Source organism: Crinia signifera, chromosome 1 (genome assembly GCF_055691185.1).
Source record: "Crinia signifera chromosome 1, ASM5569118v1, whole genome shotgun sequence".
NCBI lineage: Eukaryota > Metazoa > Chordata > Amphibia > Anura > Myobatrachidae > Crinia > Crinia signifera.
The window spans coordinates 128292019-128308679 of NC_139217.1; the positions used below are offsets into that span (position 1 = coordinate 128292019).

The 16661-nt window shown below is 42.9% G+C and overlaps 1 protein-coding gene across 3 annotated transcripts in view; it reads left to right on the forward strand.

Annotated features, from left to right (window-relative positions):
- TBC1D9 (TBC1 domain family member 9) overlaps positions 1–15996 on the forward strand; it is a 67394-nt gene extending 51398 nt beyond the window's left edge. For 2 of the 3 annotated variants that reach the window (XM_083173292.1, XM_083173283.1), the window contains exons 14-21: positions 285–383; positions 1803–1871; positions 2768–3008; positions 7551–7616; positions 7785–7871; positions 11960–12034; positions 12150–12250; positions 13890–15996. In XM_083173292.1, the coding sequence (XP_083029418.1) occupies positions 285–383; positions 1803–1871; positions 2768–3008; positions 7551–7616; positions 7785–7871; positions 11960–12034; positions 12150–12250; positions 13890–14594 (1443 nt within the window). In that variant the 3' untranslated portion in view covers positions 14595–15996. The remainder of the gene's footprint in view (positions 1–284; positions 384–1802; positions 1872–2767; positions 3009–7550; positions 7617–7784; positions 7872–11959; positions 12035–12149; positions 12251–13889) is intronic. The other variant, XM_083173301.1, reaches the window with a different exon arrangement.
- Positions 15997–16661: the final 665 nt, after the last annotated feature.

Below are 16661 nucleotides of genomic sequence, written 5' to 3' on the forward strand. Positions count from 1 at the left end.
GACTCTCCGATCCTCCAGCTAGTATCCTTTTGTAATTATAGAAATATCTTTTGTAAAATCAAGATAAATTGATTTTCCGAAAGACATTTCTAGAATTACAAAAGTTTACTTTAAAAAGCAGAGTACTGTGCAAAGGAATTTTTTTGTCTTCTTACTAATCACAAAGATGTTCTTTGTATTCTTTGTAGATTTGTCATAGTTTTCGTGTGTGCAAAATAGAGAAAATTAACATAACATATTTGGTAAAAAAAAAATATTTTTAATATACTGTATTATCGTTGCAGAAATTTGGATCAATACGAGCAGATCTTATAGAACAAATGAGATTCAAACAAAGACTAAAAGTTATACAGACCCTTGAAGACACTATAAAACGAAATGTGGTATGTGTTTCACCAAGGATTAAAGTTTTGCTTATGTTCCTGTATGTCTATATGTGATTTATTATTTTAGTTTTCTATAATCAAAATATACCAACTGGCAGTCTGTGTGCTCCGTTCACAGCTGGAGCTACTCCATAGCAACCTACTAACTACAGCAGACCTGGAATAGCATAAAAAGTTGTCGCTGCAAAAAACATACACTACCTTAAGCAATAACAGAATAAACAGTATAAGTAAAACTATAAACTAAACATTTAGAACAAATTAAATTTATATTGTTTAAATCATATTGCAACACTAAAAAAAGTTGCAAATCGCATAATCCAAGTGATTTGGGCCTTATATTGGCACACAGGATTGCATAGCACTGTGCGATTTACACTAGACATATGTACAGTTGTATTCATAAGTTTACATACCCTAGGAGAATTAGTGATTTTACTGCCATTTGTCAGATAATATGGATGATAACTCACAAACTTTTCTTTCACTCATGGTTAGTGGTAGGATGAAGCCATTTATTGTCAAACAACTGTGTTTACTCTTTTTAAAACAAAATGACAACAGAAACTATCCAAATGGCCCTGAACAGAAGTTTGCATACCCCAGTTCTTAATACCGTGTATTGCTCCCTTTACCATCAATGGCAGCTTGAAGCATTTTGTGGTAGTTGTGGATGAGCTATTTTCTCAGATGGTAAAGCTGCCCATTCTTCTTGGCAAAAAGCCTCCAGTTCCTGTAAATTCATGGGCTGTCTTGCATGAACTGCACGTTTGAGATTTCCCCAGAGTGGCTCAATGATATTGAGGTCAGGAGACTGAGATGGCCTCTCCAAAACCTTCACTTTATTCTGCTGTAGCCAATGACAGCTCGACTTGACCTTGTATTTTAGATCATTGTCATGTTGGAACGTCCAAGTACGTCCCATGCGCAGCTTCCGGGCTGATGAGTGCAAATTATCCTCCAGTATTTTCTGATTCATCTTGCCATCAATTTTGACCAAGTTTCCAATGCCTTTGTAGCTCACACTTCCCCAAAACATCAGCGATCCACCTCTGTGTTTCACAGTAGGAATGGTGTACCTTTCATCATAGGCCTTGTTGACTCAGGGCAGGCGGCTGATGTCACAACCATAATTTTTTCAGTTTAAGGTTGAGTAAAGGAAACAACTGGTGGGTTACATCTGAGCCCCTTTTAACCATTCATTAAATCTTTCTTAATAATGCATGTTCTTACAATAATAACCACAAGCCCCTGGACTTGTGTCCCCTACTATATGTCCAAATCTGTGGGCAGCCCTGGAATAGGGTTGTCTACTTATGGCATATTCTCTTGGAATACAGCCCTCTATCTGTATAGAAAGTAGGCATCTCTGTGGTTATATAGCTGCCTGTAATGAAACCTTTTTCTTTTTGCTAGGTCCGCACTATTGTGACTGACACGGCATTCACTATTGATGAGCTGGAAGAGCTGTATGCACTTTTTAAGGTACAAAGTAAAATCCTGTCTTACCCAAAGTATTTCAAGATGTTCCAGTTTCTTTGTTTTCATATGGTTAAAGTCCAGTTGTTTTGAGTGCAGCATGGGGATTTCCACAGACAAACACCCCAGTGAGTACTTCACGTTTTTTCCTTTTAATTTCTTTAAAATATCTTCTCCGGATCTAATTTTTACATTTAGATGAAATTCTAGGAGTATGAGCATACCAAGCCCCCATTTTGCACAGAACAACCAGCTTCACCTATGAGAAGTTACTATATTTTGCAACTCTGAAGATACTGGGCTTATCACAAATGTGCTGTGTGGGGATACTGGGATTATATATGCCTTGCTAGCATGACAGGCAGCTATTTATTGTGAGTACTGTACCCCAGTGGGACATGTCAAGCATCTCCGGTGATGCTGGGCTGCCCCTGGACACTATGGCTGCACTGCTTGCCCATTCTCTGTGACAGGAACTGGGCGCTGCAGGATAATGTCACACTGCAAAACCTAGCTCACAGTCACTGCAGGGGAGCTGCCATTTTGGTGACACCCATGTGTGTGTTGGTCTTCTGGCATCGGGATTCCATCTGGAACACTGGTATGCCGAGCACATTCCCTCCGACTGACATACATTACAGGCCATAGAGTAGGGATGGGGAACCTTCGGCACTCCAGCTGTTGAACTACACATCCTATCATGCCCTGCTACAGGTTTGCTATTTGGCCATGCTAAAACCGTTCCAGGGCATGCTGGGATATGTAGTTCAACAACAGCTGGAGGGATGAAGGTTCCCCATCCCTGCCATAGAGGACTAATGACAGGCTGATGATTCCTCATCTTGTCCCTTATAGGCTAATTTTTACCTTGTAATTGACCATGTAACTATCCATTATTTCAGGCTGAGCACCTGACCAGCTGCTACTGGGGTGGTAACAACAGCTTCATTGAACGCCATGACCTTGCCCTTCCTTATGTTGAACAATACCGTATAGACTTCCAACAATTCAAGACCATGTTTGTCCTCCTCTTTCCATGGGCATGTGGTACGCACACCGATACCATGGCTGTCCGTCTTTTCAGGCTTCTAGATGAGAATGGGGACTGCTTGATCAACTTCCGAGAGTTTGTCTCTGGGCTAAGTGAGTATGACTTTGGAGAGAATACTTTTTCAACAATTGTAAACAGTGTTTCATCACCCTGCTGATGAATTGTGATTTCAAATAATATTTAGTTATTTTTAACATATATTACTTTACTAATATAATTTTTTTTTTTAATACAGTAACATTTTTATTTGAGAAAAGATGACGAATACAGATATCATACAATACAATGGAATGAGATCATTTGGTCTACACAGCAAGTTGGTCACCAAGCATTAGGTCAACATGGCTTTAGGTCGACACAAGCATTAGGTCAACATTCAATCTGTCTCCAAATCATGTTACATGCATCTAAAAAACATATCCAAAATACGACCGTATCTCACACAAGACACTACTAAATCTCTTATCCATGCACTCATTATATCCTGTGTTTATTATTGCAATAGTCTCCTAACTGGACTTCCCAAGAACAGACTCTCACCACTGCAATCCATTTTAAATGCTGCTGCTAGGCTGATCTTCCTTGCAAGACGCTCATCGTCTGCTGATCCGCTCTGCCAGTCCCTCCATTGGTTGCCTGTATATTACCGTATTCAATATAAAACACTTCTACTTGCATATAAAGCTATTAACCATACTGCACCAGCATATATCTCTGCACTTATCACACAATATCTCCCATCTCGACCACTCCGCTCTGCACAAGATTTGCGTTTCTCATCTGAGCGGATCACTAGCTCCCATTCACTATTACAGGACTTTCATCGGGCTGCTCCCATCCTATGGAATGCCCTTCCATGCACAATTAGACTCTCCGCTAGCCTCCAAACTTTCAAGCGTTCCCTGAAAACTCACCTCTTCAGGCAAGCCTATCATATTTAAGTTCTACATGCATAATCCTCTGAGGCACTTATGTATTATATAGCTTCCCTTCTGGACTTGTAACTTGTTGGGACTGCTATGCTATTACTGATGCCTGTCCTTGTGTTTCCCGCCTATATACCTAATAGATTGTAAGCTTGCAGCAGGGCCCTCCTACCTCCAAGTCTGTCTGTTACCCAGTTTGTTTTATCACTGTCTACTATTGTAAAGCGCAACGGAATCTGCTGCGCTATATAAGAAACTGCAAATAAATAAATAAATAACATGGTCTAGGTCGACAGCCAAAAGGTCCATGTGGGGTTTTTCACTGTTTTTTGACCCGAATGTCAACAGTCGGCATGGACACAGTTTGAAGTGCACCGCATGCCCTTGCATCGCTTGCCATGCTTCGGGCACGGTGCCTCGCTGCGCTCATCACATTATTTTATTCTCTTACCATGCCCTAGTGGATGGTAGAACATGTAATACCGCCTGTCAGCACATGTCGGACAAAAAACAGTGAAAAACCCCATGTCGACATTTTAACTGTCAACCTAGAACATGTCGACCTAATGACCTGTCGTCCTAGAACCATGTCGACCTTGACCCATATCGACCTAAAACCATGTCGACCTATCCCCATGTCGACCTTATGCTTGGTGACCAACTTGCTGTAGACAAAATTACCGTATCCCAATACAATATAAGTATCTATTAAGACTTGCAGAAGAGGGTATAAAACGTGTATCCATAAACTAGCATTACAATATAAATGTAGAAGATACATTTCTATACAAGGTATGTGACATTTACAAATCAATAAACAAAAATCTATAAATCTGTATACAGTGAATTGTCATTTATAATGTTTTTTGTCTATCTATGCTTTTACTAACCTAACTAACTTTAATTCATTGTCAAATCCTTTTTATACTGGCACTGCAGCATACAGAATAAATGGGTCTGGGGACCTCTCACGAGAATTCCCCTGTATTTGACTCACGGCAAAGCTGCCGGGCGGGTGGGCGGGCCACTCAGAACGGCCCAGGGCCTGAGGTTCCCCAACCCTGGTCTAGGTCGACATGTTACTGTGGATGAATGGCTTTCAATGTTTACCATGAATTAATATATTCTTTGATATATTGTGTAATAGTGAACTAAATTAAATACCTGACATCTTTACAACTTTTGAGGTTAAAGCTCGGATTGTGTTTGCTGTTGATTTGCGATAGATATGGATATTTATAAAATGTTGTGGGATCAAAGATTCAAGTGACCTCTAGTGGTCAAAGTTAACACTGCAATTTTTCATGTTCTAAAGCAGTGGTTCCTTTCTTGAATTAAGGTGCCCTAGAGTTTCAGCATTTTTTTCAAGGCAAATAAATATTAAATGAAGTATACTATTCATGCCTGTCCCCCTTAGGTTCAGAATGTGGTGGTGGACATAGCTGTGGTTCTAATTGTCCACATATATCATGATTCATGATTGTCTGCCTCCGGCACTGGTTTTACCTAATAATTAATTTTTTTTGGTCCCCAGACAGGCACAAAGTGTAATTTTCAAATGATGGGGTTCTATTGATCCGCGCAGAAAGCTGCCTGTATTTCTATTGGGAAAGGGATACCACCCAAGTATCCCTTAGATATGGATTTGGATACAGATAGAGTACTCAATTCAAATATGGGCGCTTTACAAGTTAAGAAAGAAGGGACTTGTACTCCCCTGTTATAGTGGTGGATCCTGATGTCCTTCTTCTCTCCTATTTCTCGATCACGGATGGTATATGAAATGATAAGAGAGAAAAGAGGGCAATTGTCCTCGTGTAATACTGTTTGGTTAAGGTGTCGGTTAGGGTATTCAATATTAATGCTCCCCAGTATCACAATGGATCTATTATTTCGGGGATTGTCCCCCTTTACAAAACACTCACAATGTGTCAAGAATATAAAAGCATATCACACTATAACCAGTGTAACCCAATGTAAATAGTGGAAGATGATATAGCGGGGTTAATTTCCCTCTAATCCATTTACTCACTCCGATAGGATTTATAATCGCCTGTCAGGTGGGTCTTTTATTCCGCCGTCTCCTCCTCCGTTCCCCCTGATTGGCTGGTAGGTAAACCTTATGGGTGGGTAGGAATTATTGAGAATAAAACATAAAAACAAAACTTTGTATGAAAGTCCACACTGGAGTAGCCTTTGTATGGGACCGGTCTGACCTGGAAATGTTGCTATTACGTGGGGGAGCAGAGCAAAGAATGGGGCCCCGTTCTATCTGCTCCCAATCAAGTCCAGATGATTTCGTCCCGAACAGTTGGCTAGTCTCCAGTGGAAGATATAGCAGAGAGAGCCTCCACCGAGAATTAGTACCTCTTCTGAAATTCCTACCCACCCCATAAGGTTTACCTACCAGCCAATCAGGGGGAACGGAGGAGGAGACGGCGGAATAAAAGACCCTCCTGACAGGCGATTATAAATCCTATCGGAGTGAGTAAATGGATTAGGGGGAAATTAACCCCGCTATATCATCTTCCACTATTTACATTGGGTTACACTGGTTATAGTGTAATATGCTTTTATATTCTTGACACATTGTGAGTGTTTTGTAAAGGGGGACAATCCCCGAAATAATAGATCCATTGTGATACTGGGGGGCATTAATATTGAATACCCTAACCGACACCTTAACCAAACAGTATTACACGAGGACAATTGCCCTCTTTTCTCTCTTATCATTTCATATACCATCCGTGATCGAGAAATAGGAGAGAAGAAGGACATCAGGATCCACCACTATAACAGGGGAGTACAAGTCCCTTCTTTCTTACCTTGTAAAGCGCCCATATTTTAATTGAGTACTCTATCTGTATCCAGGCACAAAGTGTGGAAACCACTGTTATACAGTATAGTAGGATTGACCTCTAGTGGCAAGAGTACAATTTGGATGATAACATAATGAGCCTGTCAGTGGTGGGAGGGGGTACACACGACTAGCCCTGTAGTGGTCGCTGGTCACAGGAGCATGCTCCTGTGGCCAGTGGCTTCCCCTGGCAGAGTGCCTTGTTTTCATCAGCGACCATTGTTGGTCACTGATGAAAATGGGACACTGGGTGATATGCTTGCTGAGCAATATATTGCTCGTGGGAACATATCGCCCCATGTGTGCGAAGCTTTAAGGGCTCCAGACACTAGTTTGCATAATTTCAGTCAAAATCGTGCAAAATCGATCAATCGTGTGAGATCTATCCAAAGTACAAAATCGGATGGAATCACTCCTGGGGAGTTCAAAGGAAATTCCATCCGACTTCAGGGTCAGACATATCGTTGTAGTGTATGGGGCCTTTAAGATAGCTTGTGTATGGCTGTGTAAGCTCCATTCAGCGTGTGACCACTGAGCACACAGCATGCACGCAGCACAATAATCCAAGTGGTGAAGGGAAGAGAGAGCAAGAGCACGACTGCATGTGTGGTTCTGTAGAGTCACGCCCACAGAGAGTGGAGGAGGGGGCTCGATTGGCTCAGTCTCTATGTATTGCTGGCCTCCTAACTGACCGGTGTGTATGTAAAGAGTAGCAATACAGTGCTCATATGTGTTCTATGTGTTACCCAAATAGTCATGGTAAACCTATCAACTTCCAGATGTGTTCAATTCATTATATATATATATTTTTTTTATTCTTGCTGCAATGGTAATGATTATTGTGTGTGCAGGTGCAGCCTGCCACGGTGACCTGACAGAAAAACTAAAGCTGTTATACAGGATGCATATTCTGCCTGGTAAGTTCTTTAAAAAGACGGATTAAGCAGAACATCAGTTCAAATCTTAAAGAATAAAATCTATCATTGAATTAAGTTTACAGGTGCTTTCGTCCACATCTACACACTGCAGCCGTGTGACATGACACAACACAACAATAACTAATATTGCATCATTACCCCTTCCAGATCTATCATCTGATCAAGAAGAGCCAGATTCTGCGTTTGAAGCTACTCAGTACTTCTTTGAAGACATTGCTCCGGAGTGTAGCCACGGTAGGCCAAACATCTGCGTAGATCCCATGTACCTTGTAATGCAGCTCTGTAGCTAGTACATAAGCTGCTATTAGGAAACCACACCTGAAATACTATTGCCATATTTTTTTTTTTAGTCTGCTCGAGGGTGATTCGAAAAGCTTGTTCTGTGTTCTTGTAACAGACATTGAAGTATTTTCTGCAACAAGTCATGGGATACAGAGCAGCAGAATACAAGTATTCCGCCAGTGAAATCTGGTTCTCTCTTCATTCAAAGGGGGACATTTACTAAGATGGGAGTTCTATTTCATATGGGATGTTGCTATGGGCAACCAATCAGGTACTATCTCTTATCTTCTAGAACAGTGGTTCTCAACCTCAGGTCCCCCACCCCCCAACAGTTCACGGATTCCAGATCACAGGTGCACTCATTATTCACTGACACATTTTAAAAGATCCGCAAGTGGGGCTAATTACCTCACTTGTGATTCTGACCTGGAAAATGTGAACTGTTGGGGGGTCCTGAGGACCGAGGTTGAGAACCACTGTACTAGAAGGTGCTAAATAAATGAGAAGTAGATTCTGATTGGCTGCCCATAGTGACATCCCAAATTGAACTCCTATTTTAGTACATTTTTGTAAATTTCCCCCAAGTAAAGAAAGAAAAAGGGAAAAAAAAGAAATGTCCGAAAACACATTTTGAAATGACAATATATAATGTACAAACTAACTTGAGATCACACAGCAAAGAGCATCAAAATATATTTCTATATCTACTAGCTGAAAATGGGATTATGGGGGGGGGGGTTTATTCTGGTTCACTCCTTCTGGCAAATTCTTTCTTAGATTTTATTTATTTATTTGCAGTTTCTTATATAGCGCAGCAGATTCCGTTGCGCTTTACAATAGTAGACAGTGATAAAACAAACTGGGTATAGGCCCCCATACACTAGGGCGACTTGTCCTAAGGACAAGTCAGCCCCGATTTACCCTGAGCTTCCCCGGCAGTTGATAACATTTGGCACTTGATGTGCCATATTTTACATGTGATAAATCGGTTGCCCTTTATCACATGAAAAATCCGGGGAGCTGCAGGCGGGGGGGGGGGGGGGACCGGCAGGATGGGAGTGGGGACCGGCCGGGGGAGTGACAGGAGCAGGCTGGGGGCGGGGTCCGGTCCTGGGTACCTGTAGGTGAGAACTCAGCCAATCAGCGGCCGCCCAGTCCTTTGAATGGGATTTCTTTCTATTCTCACGCCGTGCACCCGGTCTCTCTGGATCTGCGGTCCCCGCACCTGACCCTGCCTGCCGCAGCGCCGCTACATCTGAAGAGGCTGAGGCTCTCCCAGTGCACAATACAGATTACAGCCTGCACCTACAGGTACCCAGGACCAGATCCCGCCCCCAGCCTGCTCCTGTCACTCCCCCGGACGGCTGCACATGATTAATCTTATGTGCAGACCGTCCGACATCCGGATCTGATCCGATGTACACGGGACCGCGCATCGGATCAGATCGGATGTCATACACTACACAATTTGCCCAGTTTCACCCGATTTCTCGGCCCAATCCTCCAGAATCGGGTAAAATCGGGGCCAAATCGCGTAGTGTATGGGGGCCTTTACAGACAGACTTGGAGGTTAGAGGGCCCTGCTGCAAGCTTACAATCTATTAGATGGACAAAACCATGTGCACTGCAGGGGGGCAGATGTAAAATGTGCAGAGAGAACTAGATTTGGGTGAGTTTTTTTGTTGCTGTGCAGGGAAAATACTGACTGCTTTATTTTTACACTGCAATATAGATCTCACTTTGAAGTAACACCCCACCCACATATAACTCTCTCTACACAAATTATATCTACCCCACCTGCAGTACACATGGTTTTGTCCATCTAAGAAGAAATTTGCCAGAACCAGAATAACCCCCTATGACAGAATGTTGAATGAAATGACCAAAACCATGCTAACTCTTTTCTGCAGAATGCAGAGGGTGTGGCAGTTATGGCGTCACTTACATGCAAAACAGGTTATTTTCCAGAATACTGGGGAACTGTCTTATGTGTTCAAGTAGATTTGTTATATATAAAGCATTTGTTTCAGGGGCGTAACTATAGCACCGCAGCCCCCGCCACCGCGGGGGGGCGCTGTGCATGTGGGGGCGCCGGGGGCTGCGGTGCTATAATTACCCCCCCCCCCCAATCCCCCGCAGACTTACGTATCTCGCTGGTCCCGGCGGCTCCGTTCTTCTGATGAGGACCACCACAAAATGGCCGCCCCCATATAGCACACTGTTCTCTGAAACTGTCTGCTGTATGGGGGCGGCCATTTTGTGGTGGTCTTCAGCAGAAGAACGGAGCCGCCGGGACCAGCGCAGCGTGATAGGTAAGACTGCGGGGGAGGGGGTTAGCATAGGCGACGGGGCGGCCGGGGGGGGGGGTGCTTGACGGGGCGGCGGTGGCGGGGGGTGGGTATGGGCCCAAAACGTAGCTACGCCACTGATTTGTTTTATACTCCTGAAGAAAAGCACAGCAATCCACAAAACAGGGCAGTGGTAGTGATAGACCATAGTGTTTTATGAGATGGGCATCGCTGGATTTGGTTATGTAGGAGACCAGAACACTAAATAAACCATCAACACATGAAGGATTAGTTGAGATTTGTGTAATGTCTTGCACAATTGATGTAAGTATACAGTCAAGAACAGAGAATCAATAAGGACCAGGGAAAACAAGGTTGGAAGTCATATGTAACTATGCCTCTAATACAAAGCAAGTGCATATAGTATCCATGAACATACATTATAGAAGAGTTAGCTCATTTTTAAAAGAAAGGCAAATGTGGAAATCAGGGCATGCATGACTATCGCACCTGAATTCTCGCTGAATAGCCAGCAGGGAGAAAAGCTATAGAAAATGCTATTTAATGTCTAAAGGCAAGTGCAGCACACATTTGAACAGTACTAGGCCACACAGGGACAGACCACACTGGCTACTGGGGAAATGGTAAAGCTAACCTCTAGGTCTGCAAGACCTAAGGAGCAGGATTTCCAAGCTGCTGTCATCAACTGCTGTGAACAATTACTTTCAAAACAGGAATAGAACTTAATTTTAAACACATCTGGTTTATCATTTATTTATATTGCTGTATTTTTAAAGCTTTGCGTGTGACAAACTGTGCCTTAGTAAATTTACCCCTAAGCCTCAGTTGTTGGAAGGGGTACTGGAGCAGTGGGTAGTGCTGTGTTTTAGGCTGTCACTGTAGTTTCTTGGTTTGTTCTGCAAGCACACGCTGACATTTTCCCTATCTGTTGTTCCTCCAGATAATGTCTTATGAAGTTTATCTGTACCAGGGACAGTAACGATTATCCTGCAACTTCCCTGTGTGGTGATGCTTACAGCGAGAGCGTGTAGTCTGCAGTGTTGTGCATGTGTCACAGCTAATGAAGGATAGCATCTTTCATTAAAAACATGGATCCTGATATACTGTATTGCGGTGCGAGTCCAATGGCTGTGCCGGATGCCGGGCGAGGTTTCGTTATAGGGACAGTCAGTTTCAAGGCATCCCGCAGAGCTGGACTCACACCACAATACATCAGGCCCATGCTTCTTAGAACAATGATTTGATGCGTTGATAAATGGTCAGCCGCAGTGCATGCATGAAAATAAATGTGCATATTTTTCATGGCTTAGTATAGGTTGCCAGTGGCGTAAGTTCATCCAAGTTGCCCGGAGGCAAGATAAGTATTGGTGCCCCAAATAGCTCAATCAAGAAGGTGTCTGTCTCCAGTAAGGTCATGGGATCTAATACAGGCTGTGATACTTGCAAAAATGATGTTAGAAGGGGGAGTCAGCCATATTAGCAATATCAACTGCTTTCAATTAACTGATTCAAACTTGATGGGGAAGAGAGGTGCCCCCTTGGGAGCAGGAGCCCGGCGGCAGATGACTCCATTGCCTCCCAGAGTTCTGCCTCTGCAGGTTGCCCTAACTTACATAAAGCATGTTTAGTCCAGTGCAGTCAGGAGAACTCCACCAGTGAAATACCTTTTTAGTTGTCCTTTAGCAAGACATCTACCATGGTTTCTTAATGTCATATGTTGTCATCATTAAGTTGCTGCACTTGAGCCGACAAACAAGAAAGCGCCAGAAGAAGGCTATGTTGCAGTCAGTCTTAAAACAGCTAAAGGTAACACCCAACCATCACATGTTTGTGTTGTACTTGTACTTGTTGTAGGGAACGTAATGCTGTGATAATTGTTACTGTCATTTAACACTCTTTTACATGTTGATTGTTTTATTAGTTAAAAAGACAAGTCAGAGCAATCAATATTATCTTCGTATGTGGTCACAAGAGAACAGGTCAAGGCAAAAGGATCCAAAAGAATTGCCTAAATTAAACCAGGTAATATAATAACATTTTAAGCCCTTGGGTGGTATGCCTGGAAATTTTCCGGGCTCAGCTGCGCTGCCGCAGCGGGCTGTCCCGGAAAGTTTCTGGGCATACCACTAATGTGGAATAGGTGCGCGCCAGTGGTGTCCAGGTGTGCACTACCTCTAGAGCCCCCACCCTGTCACTCCTCCCAACCCCCCCATTACCTTTGCTCCGGCAATCGTACGCCAGAGCGCACCAGAGCCCCCCTGACCCCCTCTTCGCCAGCCGCCATGCAGTTTACAGCAATGAAGTAGGCGGCAGGCTCAGTGATGTTCGGGGCGGCTCAGGGGACTCGGGAGAGTTCAGGCTCCCGAGTCCTCCCGAGCCGCGGTGAACATCCTCCAGCCTGCCGTCTGAACTCACTGCAGTGACTGGCAGGGGATCACAGCCTCCGGCGTACAAACACCGGAGCGAAGGTTAGGTGGGGCTGGCTCCTATGATCTGTGGTGGGTTTTGCTGGGGCAGGACAAACCTGCCCTGGTAGGTTTGTCCTGCCCCAGCAAAACCCACCACTCAAGGGGTTAACACTCCATGGGGGAAACTTACTAAGATGGGAGTTCTATTTCACATGGGATGTTGCTAAGACCATTATCCACTCACTGATCATATCCAGACTGGACTACTGAAATCTCCTCCTAACTGGTACCCCTGACAAATGCCTTTCTCCACTCCAATCTATCCTCAATGCTGCAGCCCGACTCATCTTCCTCCCAGTCCTACCTCCAAGATTTTTCACGTGCTGCTCCCTTACTCTGGAATTCTCTACCTCTCCCCCTCAGACTCTGCACTTCTATACAGAACTTCAAACGGGCTCTTAAGACCCCCTTCTTCACCAAACCCAGCAAACTGTCCTCCTAACCTTCTGTTCCTTGCCCTGTCTTCCCCTGCGGTGTCACCCCTGTCTGTCTTCCCCTCCTCTTTAGAATGTAAGCTCTCACGTGCAGGGACCTCTTACCTCATGTGCTTATCCTTTCTTACTTCAGCAGTCTTTGACTGCACCAAAGCACGCTGTTTGCTGCCACCTTGATACTTATGTTGCAGCAATCGGCTGATGTTCCTATAATCATTTACCCTGTACTTGTCCTGTATTGTCTTCAACTGTAAGTTACTGTTTTCCTGTTTTGATTATGTGTACTCTGTAATTGGCGCCATATAAATAAAGGATAGGGAATAGGGAAACCAATCAGAATCAACTTATTTATTTAGCATCTTCTAGAAGATAATATATATAGTATCTGATTGGTTGCCTATAGCAACATCCTATGTGAAATAGAACTCCCATCTTAGTAAATTTCCCCAAATTTGTTAGTCAAACAAGAGGTTATTTACTGACCAAAGTATTAGGCCACAAACCGCTACTCCGATTGGAACAAGAGATCCTATTTCAGCATGCATCACTAATCAGAGAATTTTTCTAACTTGCTGATTTGATTATAGGGCAAAATAGATGGTAAAACATTTCTTAGAATTGCAAAAGCCAAAATAAAACCAACAGGCTTTGATTTCTTAAATGAAAACCAATTTTTAATGAGCAACTAGAATAAAGACTGGATAATTCACAATATTTATTGTAATAAACAACAATGTTCTGTCTTCTTTCTCTTTATAGGAACAGTTTATTGAATTGTGCAAGACTATGTATAATATGTTCAGTGAGGACTCCTATGAGCAAGAACTATACCATGCCACAGCAGCAGTCACCAGTTTGCTGCTTCAGATTGGTGAGGTGGGCAAGTTCTTAGCCAATGAGGGAACACAAACAACTCCCACTAACAACTGCAAGAAGGCGGCAGGGCAGACCGATGAGAAGAAGCCAGTCCAAACTTACCAGTATGCACAGACAGGTGCCTTCTCGGACAGTCCTCTTCCCAGTGACCCTGCAGAAGAACTTCACTCTGATCAGATGGAGGAGGTGAAACTAGAAGACTCTTCTCCTAGAGACAATGGGGCCTGTACATCAATGCTTATATCAGATGATGAGACAAAGGATGATAGTTCTATGTCCTCTTACTCTGTGCTGAGTGCCGGGTCACATGAGGATGACAAATTACAATGCGAAGACATTGGTGATGACACTGTTCTAGTACGCAGTCATCACCAAGCATCTTTGCCAGCCAGTAGTAGCCTGGACGGTGACTGGACCATTACATTTGAACAGTTCCTTGCCTCTCTCCTGACCGAGCCGGCCCTTGTGAGGTACTTTGAAAAGCCTGTTTCCATAATGGCAAGGATTACTAATGCAAAAAATCTCCGTATGATGGGAAGAGCGTTACCTTCTACAAGTGACTATGACATTTCTACCATCTCAGGATAACGAGAGACGTTCTAAAACATCATTACTGTATAAGCAGAGGCTACGAAAAACAATCGGTCCCACGATACAGGTTTAATGTCTTGGCTGGAAAAATAACCAAATTGCACAATTACCAATCACTATCTCTTCTAAGGATCTTATGGATTTTAAACCAATGTTTTTAAAGACACATCGCCATAATACAGGCATGAGTGCAAAACTATTTTAAATAAACTATGAGGGATTTTTAATATAAATATATTATCTTAAATAAGTATAAAATGTAAATGTTATTATGTAACCTCTGTAAAACAACTATCGCAGATATGGCAAACATTGTAATCTGAGAACATGTCCTTGTTATGTTCCAAAGTGAAATACTGTACTTCCTGTTTACTTCTAAATATTGTAAATATGTTTTCATGTGAACTAGAAGTCTATACTGCTATATATTAGGTCAGTGGGAATGCGTCGCCACATTATCATATACAATTCCATTGCCCCAAAGCTAGTATTTGATGTACTTGAGCACCTGCACTTTGAATACTATTTTATTAGCAAACTTTGTTCTGTTTTGGTTTAGTCCACAGGTTCTCAAAGTCGGTCTTCAGGACCCCACACTGTGCATGTTTTGCAGGTTTCAAAGTGAAGTAATTAGCTCCACCTGTGGGTCTTTTAAAATGTTTCAGTCAGTAATAAGTGCACTTGTCAGGTGACCTGGAAAACGTGAACTGTGTGGGGTTGTGAGGACCGAGTTTCAGAACCACTAGTTTAGTCATTTGCATTTATTAAATAAAAAAAAGTCTGTTCCTTTGTACCTGCTGCTGCTAAACAGCAACCATAATGCTCTTCCTGGCAGGTGTCTCTACCTATATGAGATGCTTGGATCAGTGCTGGGCGCTGGCGCACAAGTGACAAGTGTTGGCTCTAGGACATTCTGATATATCCACCTGGAGTGTAGAAAGCGGATCATTTATGACCTGGTTTCATGTTGTATTTCATCCAGTATACATGAATGCATGTTGTGTGTGGTGTTTTCTTTGAAAAGTCTTAATTTTTAAGCTACTTTTAACCCTTTGAGTGCCAACATCTCTGTGAGAGATGTGCAAAATATCCACATAAAATGCCAACGTTGCTCAAATTTGTTATATAAATTCAATAAAAAATGTTGTGTAAAGAGGGATTATATATCCTATATAAGGTAACATTACAGGTCATTAGGATGAATAAAAATGTTTGCTTGGCAATTTTTACACTTATTTTGACAAATTCACTTGGCACTCAAAGGGTTAATATTGGTTACTTTTATCCTATATAAATTGAACCCCTTAAATGTTACAGAAAAGTAGTGATAAACCTATGCTGCTGTTTTGTCTGCTGTTTACAACCAATAAATGGGTTCAAATCGCCACATGAAATATTCCCTGTCGTGCTCGTAGTGTAGTTCTGTCATATGGTGCTGGCTCAGGTACAGTGCATTTTGCTAAGTGTCTGCAGTGATGGTGAGTAAAGCTCTAGTTATACAATGCAAAACGTCATGCTAATATATGTACTTAGGGCCTGATTCAAACCTGACCGCACAGCTGCGAATTCGCACAGCAGCCGATTATGGATACGCTGCTCATGCGTACGGTTCACAGAACGCATACACAAATCCATCCTGATACAAAGTTCTGCAACTTTTTCTATACCTATGGCATTCGCAAGGTGATTGACAGAATGTAGAAAAGGGACACGGTCAAGTAGGTCGACACCACTAGGTCGACATGCAGATAGGTCGACATGACTTTAGGTCAACATGCAGTAAGGTCGACAAGACTAGGTCGATAGGGTCATTAGGTTGACATGGGTTAGGTCAACGGGGTCATTTGGTCGACATGAGTCATGAGTCATTAGTTCGACACAGTGTTTTTTTTACTGTTTTTTGAGCCAACATGTGCTGACAGGTCATACCCTACCATCCACTAGGGTGTGGTGGGAGAATAAACTAGTGTGCCGAGCGAAGCATGGCGAGCACAGCGGTGGTACGTTTCTGGGTCCATGTCATCACAACATGTGCCGACAGGCGGTATTTCATGCCCTACTGGT